Here is a 16642-nt window from a genome sequence, read left to right on the forward strand (position 1 = left end):
TTTGGGCATATGAGTGGGAGAGAGAGAGAGTGAGAGTGAGAGTGTGTGTGTGTGTGTGTGTGTGTGTGTGTGTGTGTGTGTGTGTGTGTGTGTCTCTAACTTAACCAGATGTCAGAAGTACCCCAGGGAGGTTCTTATGTTAGGTAGATAAATGTGACTGTACTCAGTACAGCCTAGAAACACATGCGACGGGTATTTATGAAATGTTTACTCAGGTGGGTATTGAGAGGAATATCTGAGCCTAATAATTCCTATGAAGGGTTTGTTGCACAATATGGTACTACAGCATCTCAGCATATTCATGAATCAGTCATTTTATTCAGTACACAGTAAATGTTTATATTTGGGGAACAGAAAGACCTTTTTATATTATATAAAGTAACTGAAATTCAGGACTTTTTAAGATTTACAGGTTTTGGATAATGAATAGAAATTGTTTTAAAAATTGTGAAAGAAATGTTTGTGATTGTACTGAATATTGATGTAAAAGGTCTGGGAGATGGTTCATTTTTCCAATCAGTTGAATAATTTGTATATGGCTGTTCATTTTTAGCTGCATAAAACTACTTTGTATTTTTGTACATGTGAAGAAGATATTATGGAAAGCACTTCAGAGTTCTTTCAATGCGAGGCACTACAGTTAAATGCTAGTCTATGTGTACTCATTTGTCTGTCACTAAAATTGAGCCAGCAAAAATGCCTTTTACCAAACTTCAGCATAACACTGCAGTCATACAATTAAAAGAAAGCATTGATATTGTCATTTATTAAATGACAGTGCGGGCTACTCAGTAGAGTATCTGTACCTTGTGATTAAATTCATAATTTAGCATGGACAGCTAATTGGATCATGAAATTAATTTGAAAATTTATTAACAAAAAATCAACCCTAAAGAAAGTTTATAGCAAGAGATACAAAGTATATACCAAATCATTGGTCCTTGTAAAGCCAATATACAGGTGGTTGGAACATCTGATCACAAACTTTACCTTGGCTTACTTTTTCATCAAACTACACAAGATGCCTTTTAAGGGGAGCTAGGTTTTAGTGTGCACTGCTTTTTAGAAGGGACCTTGTGATACATTTATTGTATTTATTTTATTTGATGGTGGTCACAGACGTACACTAGTTTGTGTTTTGTATTACTGTCTCTTTAACAATCAGTGAAAAAAACTAAATGGTATTTTAATATTTAGGTGAGTTAAAATGTGTCAAAATATCAAGTAATTTAAAATTCAAATATCTGAAAGAATTGTCAAAATTAATCCGACATCTAATAAAGGCTCAAAATCATTTTTTGAGACCTTAACATATTATGTTGTTATTGCACATTCTTTAAATTTTCATTCCTTCAGCAAATACCAAAGCCTTGTCGTCCTCTTTGACAATTCATATAGGAGTTACATCTCTTCATGTAATTTGTTTAAAAACATACTGTCGAAACTCAAAACTATAACTCGGAGAAAGACAAGTTGTCTATGTGAGATTTCCTGTTGCCAAATGCTGTTCAATAGAAACTATAAGGTTGGAAATGGATATCAGTAATATTGTCATTCTCTGCCAAACATCACAAAATTTATTATTTGATTCTGCACTACCCACACAATACAGTGGTCTACCTACAGCTTTGTTAATTAGAGCTGAGTGTTAGTGTAAATGTTACATTTTTACCCAGGTGATCCTTGTATACAATCTGAAAAATAATCAAGTGCTTCATAAACTTATGCTCAAACAGTACAGTGCCACATTGATACTTGTCAAATGGATCAATGATCACTGTGTTTTTATCAGGGGTCTTTTATCATTCCTGATGTATCCTCCCCAGGTTTGACTCCTTTAAACAATGTTTGGATTACATTTTTTTTTCTGACAAATCACTCTGAAGGATGTCTACGTGCTACGTCTACGTCTAAGCTTTCAGCTTTCTCTCCCCACCGCATATATTGAACTACCAACTTGTTTTATTTAGTTGAAATGACAGAAGTTTCTTTTGTATGTGTTGATGTTACTGTGTTTTATATCTATGTTGAAAAAATATATAAAGATAATTTGAATAAATGACTTATGATTACTTGTGGATTTGGGTTATATTTGCTTCAGAGCTGTCTGGTGCCAAATTGATGCAGGATTTGATGTTGGTGTAGTGTGTGATATATTGTGCCCAGCCTCAATGCTCATATCAGAGACTGCTACATGCTTCACTGCTCACTGCTACATCATGGCTTCACAGTGACATAAGCACTTTAGTTTGAGCCAGAGATCCAGGCTGGGCAGAAACTTAAGTTTAGCTAAGCCTCATTTCAAACAGTGCAGTCACGCACTTATTTATAGAACATTTATTTGTGGCTATAAGTTAAGTCCAGCCATTTATCCCCCATATGTGTAGTGGGTGGCCAATGTCTCTCTTTCTCTTAATCTCGCCAACAGTTTAAGTTGTAGACTTCTGCAGTAATTCTGCAGGTTGAATGTGGTTGGACTTGACTGAATGGAGAACGGAAATGAAAACATGGTCATCTTTGTATTTTCCTTCCTGGCTCCCTGGAGGCATGACTGAGAGGTGGTTATAGCTGGTGAACTCGCACAGGCCTTTTTATACCCTGTTCATACCGACAAGCTTCATGTGGAAAAATTTGGTGGGAACCGGCATACAGGTGTACGTGTGAATACGGAGTAATTAGCATGTAGCTCTTGCCACTCCCTGCCAGTGCCTTGAGATGGCGGGAATAAGTCCTCTCTTCTATCTCCCACTGTTCTCTCAAAAGGCATGATGGGACATGCCATTGATGATTTCCTTTGCTGGCTGCCTTATATTTTTATTACTTTCTGTTTGCAGAGGAATGTTCTAAATAATGTCAAGCATGAAAGTACCATAATTTCATATTCCACAAACTCTCCTATTGAGCTGTCCTTTCATGACAAATTGTACCTTGCTTGTAACTAGTAACTTACCAAAGCAGAATCAAATTATCAAAAGCAAAAATGTGGAAGTATGGAGACCTTAATTTATCTTACAATATTTATTTTGTTTTTCTGAATTCATACAATTTTCAAGTTTCTTCAAACGTCATACTTCCCAACAGCTGAAAGTGACTAATATCTTGTTAGCTTACATGGCAAATTACCTATGAGACAAATCACTGTTTATAAGGCAAACATGGTAGCAGGTAATATTACAATGCAGTAATATTACAGAAAAAATGGTACATAAATAAATAGTAATCAACTACTGAAGGTAGTTAAATAGTGAACAAGTTCAAGATTGAATGGTACATAATAACCCATTCATTGGAAAAAGAACAAGTTGTGAATCTGCACATCAAGTGTTGTGAACTGATACTAAATTTCACTTTATTCTGTCATTTTTTATCAATTTTGAAAGTGCCATTATCCAGCTAGATACTTTTGAAAGGGCGTTTTTAGAAGGATGTCGGAACAAGTCTGCTCACGGTATTAAGATCAGAGCCAGGGAGCAATTCCAAAGACTGATGAAAACACTTCAATTATTGGCAGGTTTAACACTATTGCCTTCCAGGTTGCCGCATATTTATGCATGCGTATTACCCATAAGAGTGATGAGTGAGCTGCAGCATTCACCTTTGATTAAGAACAGTGTGAAACAGAAAATAGACAGAATCTCAGCTAGATTGCTCAGGATTCATCCCTTTCATGATTCATCTCATACTGTATTCAGTGAGAAAGTGACTTTTGATGTGTTAGAGCACAAGTTTTCAGTCAGAGGTACAGATAATTTCAGGCGTACCTCAAAGAATTTGAAGGTATTTAGGGTTAAGGAAATATTCTGAGTAAATGTTGAAATAATAAAAAAGAAGACATGACAGGGTATTTGAATTAAACCCTTGGGCCAAAAGGGTAAAAAGTCCACAATAAGGTTTAACACTTGGAAAACTGACTGATGAAAACATCATATTTTGCCACCAATATCTTGCCTGTGTTTTAACCTGGGTACATTTTTACAATAATAAAATGGACACCTGGACAAAAATGAACAACTGCAGGTTATATCAGTTTGATAGTGTTTATGACGGTTTAGTGATACAATGTGGGTTTAAAACAGAAATTTTCTAAAGTACATTTAATGATGTGATTGTTCGACTGAACAAAGGATGTAACAATTCCAGTGACAATTAAGTTAGACAGAATCAATTGACAGTCAACAAGTGTGACTGAAGAATATGCTTGAACCATTGTGCAGTTCATGTGAATTTGACTCTCAGCACATATCTTGTTAAAAAGAAATTTTGCCATTGTTTATCTCAATGAACGTATGATTTTTGACGTGTATATTCTGTAACAATGCTGGTGGTCCAACTTTTCATTGCCCTCTCAACTATTGTCCAATTCATGAAAAGAAAGAACTACAACCTACTCACCGAGGTTCCAAAAACAAATGGCTCTAGAAATACACTGCTTTTGTAGGAAGAAAACAAATAAAGCCTTTTTGCTGATGTGGTGAATTCATGTGACAATCAGGAAGCTATGGATTATTCATGTTACATGTTTGTTGCAGGTTCCTGAATCACTGAGGTGTTGGTGTCCAGTCATCCAATTATTGTGTGTCCACTCCATTGCTCTGTGACCATGTGATTGCTATTGTGATGCCAAAAGGCACTGCGGTCTGGCATGATGCACTACCACTTTCTGCATTTGAAAAGCTGTTAAATTTATCTGAAAAAGGGGGAAAAAAAGAAACATTGGGAAACCTGTTCATGAAGTGGTAATCATTTGATGTCATTGTATGTACTTGCCTAGAAAAGTAGAGAATTTTAAAACATACCTGTCATCAGCAACTTTGATTGTTGAATAATTGTAAAAATGACATATTTCAAAATCAATGCCATGTGCTTTGAACAATACTCAATATTTGATTTTTGATTAGATGAATTATCAGTGTCTTTGTTTTGTCTTCATTAGCAAAATAATATTATTATTATTATTATTATTACTTGAAATCAAATGTTCCTTGGAAGGATGATTTGCCTAAAATGATGATAGATGTTATTTTTCCTGCTACTACAACCTGCAGTTCACTATTGTCTCAATTGTCTGCAAGTCGCCAATGAGCATGAAGACAAAATCTGTCTTATTGTGTTATAAAGTTTGGAACAAGAGGACAAACATCACATAGTTTCTCCACAGTGATACTAAATGAAGAATCATGGCTCTAATGCTCCCTTGACTACCTTTATAAATAAGAATTTTGCAAGAAATGAACATGAAACAGAACATAGTGGACAGCAGAACAGAAAAATGCTTATAGACACCTGATTTATAAGGTTCATGTGCTTTCAATTAAGTGAAAAACAGTATTTTGTATTTAGTGCTGTTACAATAACATACTTTATGAGTCAACTAACAGCTATCTAAATGGTATTGTTTTAATAACATGAAGGGTATGCTTGTGTACGTTTGCAAGCTAAGCATCTTGGAGATAAGGTTATGACTTTCTATGTGTTATTTTAAATTACCCAGCTGTCAGTAACACACCCTTTATGAGAACTTCGTTGTCACGTACAACGATAAGGCACTACATTACCCACACAGCTATGTGAGCGCAGTCAAATAAGGATTGGCTCGCAGCTTTTCAATCTTTATTTTTCCTCGCAGAGAATTTTTTTGAACCAATTGCGTGCGCCGTGATTTGCGTACAGAAAGCGCGTAGCCAATCATATAAATCTTCTGAAGTCTGTTTCTAAAACTTAACCCAATGTATGTGTCCATGTCATTTACATATTGAAAGGTAAACCAATCGCTTTGTACTACATGGAGCAATTTTTCACTGAACTGCCCAATGGTCATTGGAGAGGTAGAGGTTGAGGTCTGCATATTATTAACATGTTATTATTGAAGGTGTTTAGATATTGATCCTGTATTTCGTGTTAGTTACAAACTCGCGTCTTGGACACCCAGTTTAAACTGTACTCTTGTATACACATATACGAGGGGGAAATCTGAAAAAAAAATGCCGAAAAGGAAGGTAAGATACGATTTCATATAATTTATATTCATATATAAATGTACTTTTGCTTTTGGGGGGAAATAGCGGTACTATTTAGCTTCCCAGTAACAGTATGTCAAAATGTCTAGTGGGTGAGACGACAATAAAGTTTGAAAATGTTCACGCGTTGTTTGTATTTTTGTAAGGTGATGGCTTGACGCTGTTACATGCACTAGATAAATAGCTTTCCGGCTGCATTCCGGCTTTCTCGATATATTTTCTTCGTCGTAGCTACTTGCCTTACCCTCCATGACTGTTGGTAGCACAAATGGTTGTTTTATTAGCCAGTGTCTTTTCCTACCGAATTGTCACCGCTCCGTGCGCAGTTGCGCTGGTGAATGTCATGTAGCAGCAGTGATGCACACCGGCGTTCGGCATTCACCACTCCGAGCCGTTAAATTGCGTCAGCGTGCGGGTTGCGCGGTCGCTGACAAGTCTCGTTATAGTGCCATTATTTCTGCTTTTGAGAATTTACACTTTTTTCCTTGCTCGGTGGAGGCTCTCGGTCTTTTTTTTAAAAAGCCATATTTAAACCGACACCCTCTTCCTCCTCCTTCCCTCATGTTTCAGACCCGTATGTAACCAACCAGCGTGTCAATCACCACAGTACAAGCCCATGGCTGCAGGGCGACGGGAGGGGGCAGGGTTTATAGACAATTGCTACAGCGAACAGAGCGATGTAGCTACGCAATCTGAACAATATAGAACTCGCCGCGTTTTTACAGTGCTTTGTAACATCAATGTGGATAATTTTGATCAGTGGGTGTAATGTGTTATCGTGATCAGAGCTGGTGTCGTTTGGTATACGCTTTGTAGGCCAGTACAAACCATTTTTCTCTACCGTTGCAAGGACTAAAATTACGTTGAAAGCACGGGGAGTGGAAGGGGGAGGGGTGAGCGTAAGATTTCCATGATGAAGCAAACCATATCTCTTTTCTCAGAGTGAGGTGGCCCCTTTTATTTATTTGCATATGAGTGTAGTCATTTACATATTAATAGACTAGAAGCACTGCGAGTATTTAATTCCACCTTTAATTCCATTCTTTTTTTGGTGAATTGGGCCTACCCGTTGAAAATGATAAAACTGCAATGAAAGAAAGTAACAATTCTCTGTGTACCCTAGCCTGTTAGTTGGGGCTGCGTGTGCAGATGTTATCTTCCTAACATTTTTAACGACCTTCACAAGCGAGTTGCGTTGAGTTGCTGAGAAAATTTCGAATGCGCCATTCAGCATGCCATGATGCCATGTTCACGATGTAAATCCCTCACATTTCACTCCAAAAAGCACGTTGATTGAAAAAAATACTGCATTGTCTCCGTTGTTTCTGTGTTCGCCCGTGGTCGCTCTCGATGTGCCCTTTTCACCTGCAAGTTTGGAAACGTTTGCGAAACCAAAAACTCGACACAACTGTGGACACTAACACGGGTCAACTTCTGTATCGAAACTGGCATATGCTGTTGAGTCAGAGCGGATTTTAAAATAGCCTACACGTATGCCTAAACAGTGATTATATTGTGTAAATATTTATCAATAGTTAAAATGAGTGTTAAGATCTATCTGTAAAGCCTCCCGTAAAGAGAGGAGAGCCAAAAATGCTTATAGTTTTACTCATAACACGTGAACGTGCCTTTGAGTGAATGGTAGTAGCATATGGTAAATGTATAAAGTGTTTTGTTGTAGTTGTTATATAATACCACCCAAGCTCAGATTCATTTTATATACGTATTTATTCTTAAAGGAGCAATAACAGCTTTACAAAATACACTTTTTTCATTGAATCATGTCTACGTTGGAGGAGTAGCTAGTACTGACTGATGCGCCTATGCCATTATATTTCTAGACAAGAGTGTTCGTAATAGATAGATACTTTATTCTTCCCCTTGGGGAAATTCAGGAAAGATATCACCGTAGGCCAAAGGTCATTGTTATAGGAGCAGTTGCAGGTACAGTCAGAAGCTTGAACGAAATTAAGCATTTTTAAATGGGGATTGCATTAATATCTGTAAATAAATGTCAAGCTCCCTATCTTTGTCACAAAGACAAACTACAGAGGTACAGAGAAGAGAGAAATTAAAATTTTGGGTCAGTGAGAATGTGTCATGAATCATATTAGCCCACACCAATTCAAAATAAAATGTAATAATATCTTAATAAAAGGTATGAACTGAAGGAGATTCAGAACTTCCATTTCTTTATACTATACATATCTAGTATGTTAGCATATTTTAAAGTGATACTGTATTTATCAAGGTGCTGTTAAGGTGATGTAAGTTATTTTTATGCATGTGTGCACAGAATAATTTCTGATGACCTGGAAGAGTTGAATGTATTTTATAGACAGAAAATAGTCTCATATGATAGACTTACAAAATTAAACTCTCAGTATTTAGATATTTATAAGTATTTGTAGATCTCAGTATTTATCAAAGCAGTGTATAGGTGAAGTTGTTCTCTTTTTAAACATGTTCAACATTTGTTAGGGAGCATAAAATGAAATTGTTTTGTTCCTAGGAAAGTATGTGAGATATTTGGCCAACAAAACATCTGGTATGCCACAGAGTGTTATTACATCAAGAATACTGAACTTCTATGAACAATTTGCTATAGTATTAAAAGCGATGCGGATTGATTTGTACATTAATCAATTAATGGCAAACAATTAAATAACTAATTGACTGACAGTGCTGCTATAGAGCATTCTCTCTTTGAGAACTAAGTACATTTTCATAACAATGTAGGCTATCATATTTCTATAACTGACAGGATGTGTGGTAAATTTATATTATCAGTATTTAAAAATGGCAGCATTTGAATAATGAGATAGATAGATAGCACTGCATGTGGATATTATTTACATGGGACATAGTTAACCACACATACAGTGTACTGACCTAAGAGTGGATTAATTAATCAATATGATTTGACTATGACTAATACTCCAGTTGTTTTGACAGATAGGAAAATAACACAACAGTCATGCGCTGTCCAGTAAACATTGTGTAAGCAACAAAAAAGTATTGACACTATTTTTATTGAAGGGTGTCGCTCTGTCTAGCCCATCTATTTCCAGTGTATGCCACAGTGGATGCCTGAGGAATTGGTTCAAAGGTTTGTGTAATGGACTCAAAACACCTGCTGTGTAGTGGGTAAACAGCTTTTCTGTTTTGCTTCCTTCTGTGCCAAATTGAAGTGTGAATTAGTCTATTATTAGGTAGATTGCATATGTTTCTTTTTTTGCAGTACAGGTACATTACTATGCCTGGGTCACTGTCAGAGTCAGCTGACATCACTGCTATCTGACAGTACTGAACATCAAGGTCTGTGGCTTGCACGTACAAAGCAGTCTCACCTTGGAGTTACTGTGACGTTGACAGACTATTGTACACAGAGAGACATAATTCTTGTAACATGGTTATTGGTTGATAGTGTAATTAATCAACATCTCTTGTACATACGAGGTATTTTTGAATGGTCCGCCATTGTTTGGTGAGATTGACAAATAGTATTTGTACTGCTGTAATGTGGGTTCTACATCAGTTGAAGATTTCCAACTGGTTCCAGAGGAATCTGATCTGACCTCTAATTTCTGACCCTGTAATGCCAGAGAATAGACTGCTGAATATCACTTTGGTGCTATTCTTCTCAGAGCAAATTATACATATTTTTGGAGCGTTGCAAATGTTCTATTTTCAGCATTTCCTCCTTTGCCATGGACCTTGTTAGTCTCCCTTTCTGCAATGCTAGCAGTCTGCTTGCTGGCACAGCTGACTCACTAGGCCCAGACTTGGTAGTCTTGCTTATAAATGATGGTAAATGAATCTTAGATTTGTGAAGTCTCCCTTGTGAGGAAAATTAATTAGATAGTAATTAAGGCTTGGATATAGATAATTCAATCATTTACTCTAAACCTGGAGGAACAAAGTCAAGTAAGAATTTATTTTGCGTTTCTTCGTTACGCAACGTGTTCCGTTAATTTCAGTAGCCGCTCAGCTTGAAATATTTTGTAATAAACGTAAATATGTAACACTTGTTACACCATCAGGAATAAGGCACAATGCAGTTAGATGAGATTAGATTAGAGATCTGGAACATTGACAAATTATTTGTATGCAAGTAATTTGTTTAAAATTATTGTAAGGTGGCCATTACATTTTAATAAAACATCTGCTTTCTTTGCAGTCTCCAGAGGGTGCTGATGACTCTACGAAAGTCACAAAGCAGGAGGTGAGTTTACAGGACTCTGCACTCTGTGTTGGCTGTGAAATATGACCCAATACACTTGTTCTGGGTCTGATCTAGTACTTAAGGACAATGCATCTGACCTGACTGCCCTTTCTGAAAGTCTAACAATTAAGCAAATCAGAAATACCCTCCCAGGTGTTAAATGGCAGTGTCTGTATTTTCAGTGGAAATACCAGTGTAATAATAAAACATGTACAGGTGTTACAAATGACCTCTGAGCAAATTTACTTAAACGTAAATTCACCAGGAGCAAGTCAGTCATCAGTGAACACTTGCATTCATGAGAACTATGTATGATAGCTTATGAACAGGAAATGTAGCAGGCTTCGTTTCCTCTGAGGTCGTGTTTTTATCTAATTGGATCATACCAGTTTTCTCAGAGGAGGAATATTCTGGACCTGTGTACAGTGTGTTAAAAGTTAAGACAGCAGTTAATCATGAAATCCACAAATCCTCAAATGTTTCAGAACTGAAATAGTGGACTCAGATCACAATAATAAAATTGGAGATCTGAGATAGAATTCATTCAAGTGCCCTAAGTTAGAACTGAAGTATAATGTGTTCAAAAAGGAGAGGTTTTGCATTCATTACCACAGAACTAATACATGCAGTGATTCTCTGCTCCAGATATGGTGTTCCACTGAGAATCTCATCAGCTCGGGAGTTTTAATTATCATCACTCCTGCTTCAGCTTCTTTGTCTACATAGGTAGACATGGCTTTTTCGCTCATTTTTCCCATTGGAAGAATTTTAACAGATTAAAATATGAATCAAAAATGTTCTAAATGCTTTGAAGATTGGGCAGTGCTCAGTAGCCTCAGTTAAGTATGACAAGTAGAGATTGCACAGTAGTCTGACACCTTTGTTTCCTGTGCAAAACAGAGTGGTATTTCAGATGACATGTTGGTTTTGTTATTATAACACATTTGACTTGTAGGCATTGCCATTCACAGTATATAAGCCTGGCTGTCTGCAATGGGTTGTTTATTTATAGATATGTGTGTGTGTGTGTACATATACATAATATAGAGGGAGGGGGAGAGAAGGTGAGATCTACAGATATACACAGATAAAAATGTATAATCTCAGTGTAAACTATTTAAAAAAAAAAGTGTCAAATGATACCCTTTCACAGTTCTGAAATGCGCATTGCAGCTGGCAGTGTCCAGAGCCCTGAGGCCTGCGTGTCTGCTGAGGCAGCCATGAATGCAGTGGGCCTGTGGATGGGCCTCTGCTGGTATGCCCTGCTGTTTGCTGGCTCTAATGCCAGAAGCAGCATTGTCCTCCTTTTCTCACGAGATTTCCAGTCCATGGCAAGCCGTCGCAGGGCTCCGTTCTTTGTGAGACGGCTGGTCCAGTGTGTCTCCTTCACCTCCTGGTTCAGTGTGGTATAGCAGCAGCCATCTAGTCTCCGGGAGGTCTTAAGTTCTGCACTTCACAGTCATACGGCAGGGCCTCACCTTCAGGGTTTGTCCCCTCTGAGATGTCAAAGTGTCCAGAGCTTTCCAGCCCTGGGTGATTCATACTCTTACAGACATCGCTGAAGTATTACCCAAGACTGGTGGGCTGTGTCCAAAGCCAGTGCGCTGTTATCTAAAATCCCCTCTGGTGCCACTTGTCTGCTCTTTTCTCCATTGATCACTGATGATAAAACAGCTCCCTCTTTCAGGTAGCCAATGCCTAATCGTATAGCATCAAATGCTGGTAGACCTTTGCTATATTCCTGCTAAATTATGCAGCAGAGCAACACGGGATCAGAAATCAAGGACTGTTTTCAAAGAGGGGAAAATTAAGCAGATCTCAATGCACACATACTTGTTAAGTGCTTGGCAATCACACTGCATATGTTGTTTATGTCCTGGCTCTTCTGAGTGCTAATTGACATCTCTGTCTATTTCAGCCAACAAGAAGATCCCAGAGGTTGTCAGCTGTAAGTTTGGAAGCTTGTTTTTTTGTTGTCTGCAGAAGATTTAGAAAGATTCATGATTTTTAAGTTGGTAAGGTAATGCCAAAGGTTGTAAAATGTTACTGCATTTATTGATTTTACAAATTCGCCTTGGTTATCATGCAGTTTTCATGGCTGTAGAGAGGCAGTATGCATTTTTAATGTAAAACTCAAATGTTATCACAAAAGTAAAAAAAATGTAAAAGATAAAAAGCTAAAATGTGCTTTAAATGTCATGTAACTGACCCCCTGAACATTTGAAACAAAATAAGGTTTATCTAGCTATAGATTATGCACTGCATGTGGGTTCATGATGAAATGCCATAGAAAGCATGTACAGTAGAAAGTAGGCTCTAATTTTCAGATGACACAGGAAAATGGTACCCACATCCTGTGCCCAGCATACTGTAGGTACAGGTTCCATTTTGTGCACTCTCAGCACCAGCAATGTGACCGCATTTCTCTGGTAACACTTTCGGTTTGACTTGCAGAAACCAGCTCCGCCCAAACCTGAGCCTAAGCCCAAGAAGGCAGCCTCAAAGGTAAAGTGACTGTTGTCCACCTAGGCCGGGCCAGTATTCAAAAACCTGTCTGATATTTGCATAAACTGTGAGGCGTAGATAAATCTTTGTTGTCCGCACAGCTCACATTCACAGGATTTTAAAGTACAAGCTAAGAGGTAGTCTCTACATTAATTTGCCCTTGTTAATTGTTTGGTCAAGAACCACCTTTTGAGCAACAGGTAATTCAACATAACAAATATCAGGGAGTGGTAGTTGAATGGTTCCAGAATGAGGTTGTTGCAAACTATCTGCTCTTCAGTCTTGGCACTTGAAGGCCAGTGTCTGCAAGCTTTCAATACAGTTTGGCATCTGATTCCACTGACATCATCCAAATTGAATGAATTTAGGTTCCCTCCCCAAGTTTTAAGAGAAATAGTAGATTAAAGGGAGTTGTAGAACTGCTGGATTGTGGTGCTCGAGGAATGGATTTCAGGACTGCTGTTGTAGACCAAGTGTAACCAGTGCTTACAGCGTATACCATAATACTTACTGTGAAAAGTGAGCAGATGGAGAGCTGTTCGCATTCCAGAACTGCTTAGATCATACATAAGATGCTATTTTGTAGCAAGGAAATCTCCCCTAATTCCTCATTTACCAAAACCTTAATCCTGTGCTCTGTCACATTCTGTCAGTCTCCATACTTAATGCATCTATTCACAGTTTTTTGTACCTTCTCACAGAAGTGATGAGTGCATTCCATTGCATCTGCATGCATTTACAGATATGTTTAGCAAACACACAGATGTGTCTTTTCCCCATATTTTGTAGTTTTTTTTTCTGTGGGGGGTCTCCCAGATCCTGCTCAGTCTTTGCTTGCTGCCAAACTGTGGTGAGATTAATAACTCAGGAAATGAAGTGCTGCCACAGCATGGGCTCTGACAGGTGTGACTCTGTACATTCCTCAGTGGAGGATATGATCTTACTGTCTGTGGGCCCCTTGCTTTGCAGAAGCCAGCAGACGACAAGGCTGTGAAGGGCAAGAAAGGAGGAAAAGGGAAGAAGGAGGAGAAACCAGAGGACGTGCCAGCTGAGAACGGAGAAACCAAGATCGACGAGGTATGGCTAGCCACCCCTCATCAGCTCTCGCTCCCACCTACTTGTGTTAATTCTCATACTAATGGATTGAACATCCTCTCCACACAGGGGACTGTGCTGCTTTCACCTGTTTGCCCTGCATGTGTTTAACGCTCTCTCTCTTTCACCCCCCCGGCGCCACAGATCTGCGTTTCTCGTTCATCTGTTAGTGTGTCTGCCTCTAGAAGTACTGCCCCCAGCTTGCTGTCAGTAAAAGGGCAGACTGTGACAGTCAGAGTAAAGGGTATGCGCGTGTGTCTCCGTGTGCAGTGCTTAGATGCAGAGAGAGTTTCTGGTGGTTGGTGCTTTGTTAAATTGTGTTCTCGTGGTTTGTTGGAAGAGGAGAAGCAGGTAAGGTCTGTTACGTTACGTTCCCAGAGGTGAGGGTGTGTGAGGGCGGTGGGGTGGGGGTGGGAGGGGGGTTGAGTTTGCCTGTGTGCTGTGTCTGCTGTGGCTTGAAAGGGTCAAATTTATAGAAAATACACATGCTAGGGCTGGGAAATATAATGCCCTGCTTTGCATCATTTTTACAAGACCTCTACAGTTTCCATGGCCACACATGATCATTGATCATCCCTGTAGTGGAGTCTGAACTGTCAGGCTCTCAAAAAGAACATTACTTCATTTTAAAATGTTAGCTTTTCATGTTTACATTGATTATTGCACGAGGCTTCAGGTACATCAAGGCACTCCAGCCTTTTTTCCTTGGGTTGTCCTAAGGAGAGGGTGATTGAATGATATTTAGAATATCAGTGTTGCCATGGTTGAAGCAGAGTCATTTCAGGATTTCAGGACCAAACTAGAGTCCCTATTGGTTGAATGGGCTATTTAATTTGATCAAGTTTTCATAATTCAGAAATTTGCCCAAGAGAGAGGAGGGGGACACAAATAAAGGAAAATGTTGCAGCGGTGTTCTCGGCTATGAGAAACGAGGGAAAAAGGGCTACAGAGGGATAGCTGCCATTGTCTCACTGAGTGGTGCTAAGGTGCTAACTCCATGCATAGGCTTAGCCCTACAGCCCAAGCCCGGCTTCGCCTCTGTGCGATTTGCCGGCAGTGACTGGGAGTCCACTGCAGTGGTAAACACTAGGCCTCATACCACCAGGGTAGGGAGGGGTTTGTCAGCTAGAATACCCTAATTGCACCACTCTTTGCACCCTCCAGCTCTTCAAGGTGTTCAGATGGTGTTGGGGGGGGGGTTATCTATCCTCCATTCAAAATTTGCACTTTGGGACTTGAAGAGTAAAAAAGTCATTCCTGGCGTGTGTGTAATGGAGGATTGCATTTGCTGCTCCCCAGCATCAATGCAGGGATGTTGCAGTGAGATGAGCCTAATGTACAATTGAGGATTCCAAAAAACTTGTCAAGGAGGAAAAGCGTAAAGAAAATATTGATAAAAATAGTTACCCATTTAAGACTTTATCCCTGCTGACAAAGCCACCAACGCAGACATGACTCCACTGTTGACTGTGTCTGTGTGTCTGGCACACAGACATACACAATTTCAAGAGGGGAGACTGGTGGAGAAGGCAGCCTGAAACATAACTGCTAATATATAGTTGTGTCCATATCTATTTAGGTATTCCTAGGTGTTAACTAAGAATTCACCTGTATGACCGTCCATATTTTTGTTGGTTTTCAAAAACTATTTTCTTGTGATCTTCATTCAGGGCCTGACATGTAAAGTCAGTTTGTCTCTAGGTGTGGTACAAGGGGTGATGAGTAATCGGACAAAAAGTGCTAACTAGTGTAGTTCCAAAATTGTCTTCTGTTTCTTACATCTTGAAGCACAAGCAATGGAAACAGGTAATAAGCCATACATAGTAAGGCCTACAAACAATATTTCCTTTACTGAAGACAGTGGACCACAATAGGGTTAGCAGTGGTGGGAAGGCCCTGTGGTCAGAGCATTTTACTTACTTATCCCCGACCCTCTCTCCTCTCTCCTACAGGAAACTGAGACAGCTGAGCCAGCAGCTGAGGAGAAAGAATGAGTGAAGCATCTTACATGAACTTTTAGTTGATTTTATGCACCTCTTGTACAATGGGAAAGAAGGATATTTTTTATCAAGTATTTTGTAAATGCTAATTTTTTTAGACCTGTGGTAGTGGGATTAACCAGTATACACTGTTCATACTTCTACTTCTATCAAGCCTTCTTCCTTCAGCAGTAGCTTCTCTTCTTTACCTGGCCTCATCATTTGCAGGCTTGTTTTTCTTTTCGCCACCTGGAACACAGCACAAGATGTGGGTAGCATATTCAAAGATGGCCAAAAATACGGGGCAGGGCAGTCTTGGGTGGTGATCACAGCGGATTTAACACCAGGAGGATCAGATGCATTTGGCCTAACGCTGATGTCATGCGTAGCCCAGATTGTCAAACCACAGTGCATTTTGTCCTTAACTTTGAGTAATGACTTTAAGCAAGTGTTATGTTTTCATATGCGTGTGTGTGTCTTGCACATTTTTCATTAATTTAAGCGATCACTGAAAGGAGCCAAAAAAACTAACACTTGTTTAAATGTGTTACTTGAAGCTGAGAACAAAGCATATTTTCGTTCAATTAAATCTAGCCCTTGGAGTCCTAACTCCAATCTTGGCCTGTAACCCCTTAACTTTGATACAGCTCTACCCCTTGTACGCGAGACTCAGAAGTCATATAAATTACATGATACAATGACGTTTTTTTCCAGCTTTGCTGACGCATTCAGAATCTGCGGTCATTATTTTAAAATGTGACAGGCATTTAGACTAATAATCTACGGCTGTATTGATTTTGTTTTACTTTTTGTGTAGAGCT

At 38.8% G+C, this 16642-nt stretch overlaps 1 protein-coding gene across 2 annotated transcripts; it reads left to right on the forward strand.

The window, feature by feature from the left end:
- The first annotated feature begins 5824 nt into the window (after positions 1-5824).
- Positions 5825-16289, forward strand: hmgn3 (high mobility group nucleosomal binding domain 3). Of its 2 annotated transcripts, XM_036550672.1 has the most exons (6): positions 5829-5996; positions 10198-10242; positions 12161-12190; positions 12697-12747; positions 13717-13824; positions 15795-16289. In XM_036550672.1, exons 1-6 carry the CDS (start codon positions 5982-5984, stop codon positions 15834-15836), a joined length of 291 nt encoding a protein of 96 aa, XP_036406565.1. In that variant the 5' UTR covers positions 5829-5981; the 3' UTR covers positions 15837-16289. The 2 variants fall into 2 exon arrangements, with proteins under 2 accessions (XP_036406564.1, XP_036406565.1); XM_036550671.1 differs by lacking the exon at positions 15795-16289 and having other exon boundaries at positions 5825-5996; positions 13717-14155.
- Positions 16290-16642: the final 353 nt, after the last annotated feature.

The sequence above is a fragment of the Megalops cyprinoides genome, chromosome 17, assembly GCF_013368585.1.
Source record: "Megalops cyprinoides isolate fMegCyp1 chromosome 17, fMegCyp1.pri, whole genome shotgun sequence".
In the NCBI taxonomy this organism is placed as follows: domain Eukaryota; kingdom Metazoa; phylum Chordata; class Actinopteri; order Elopiformes; family Megalopidae; genus Megalops; species Megalops cyprinoides.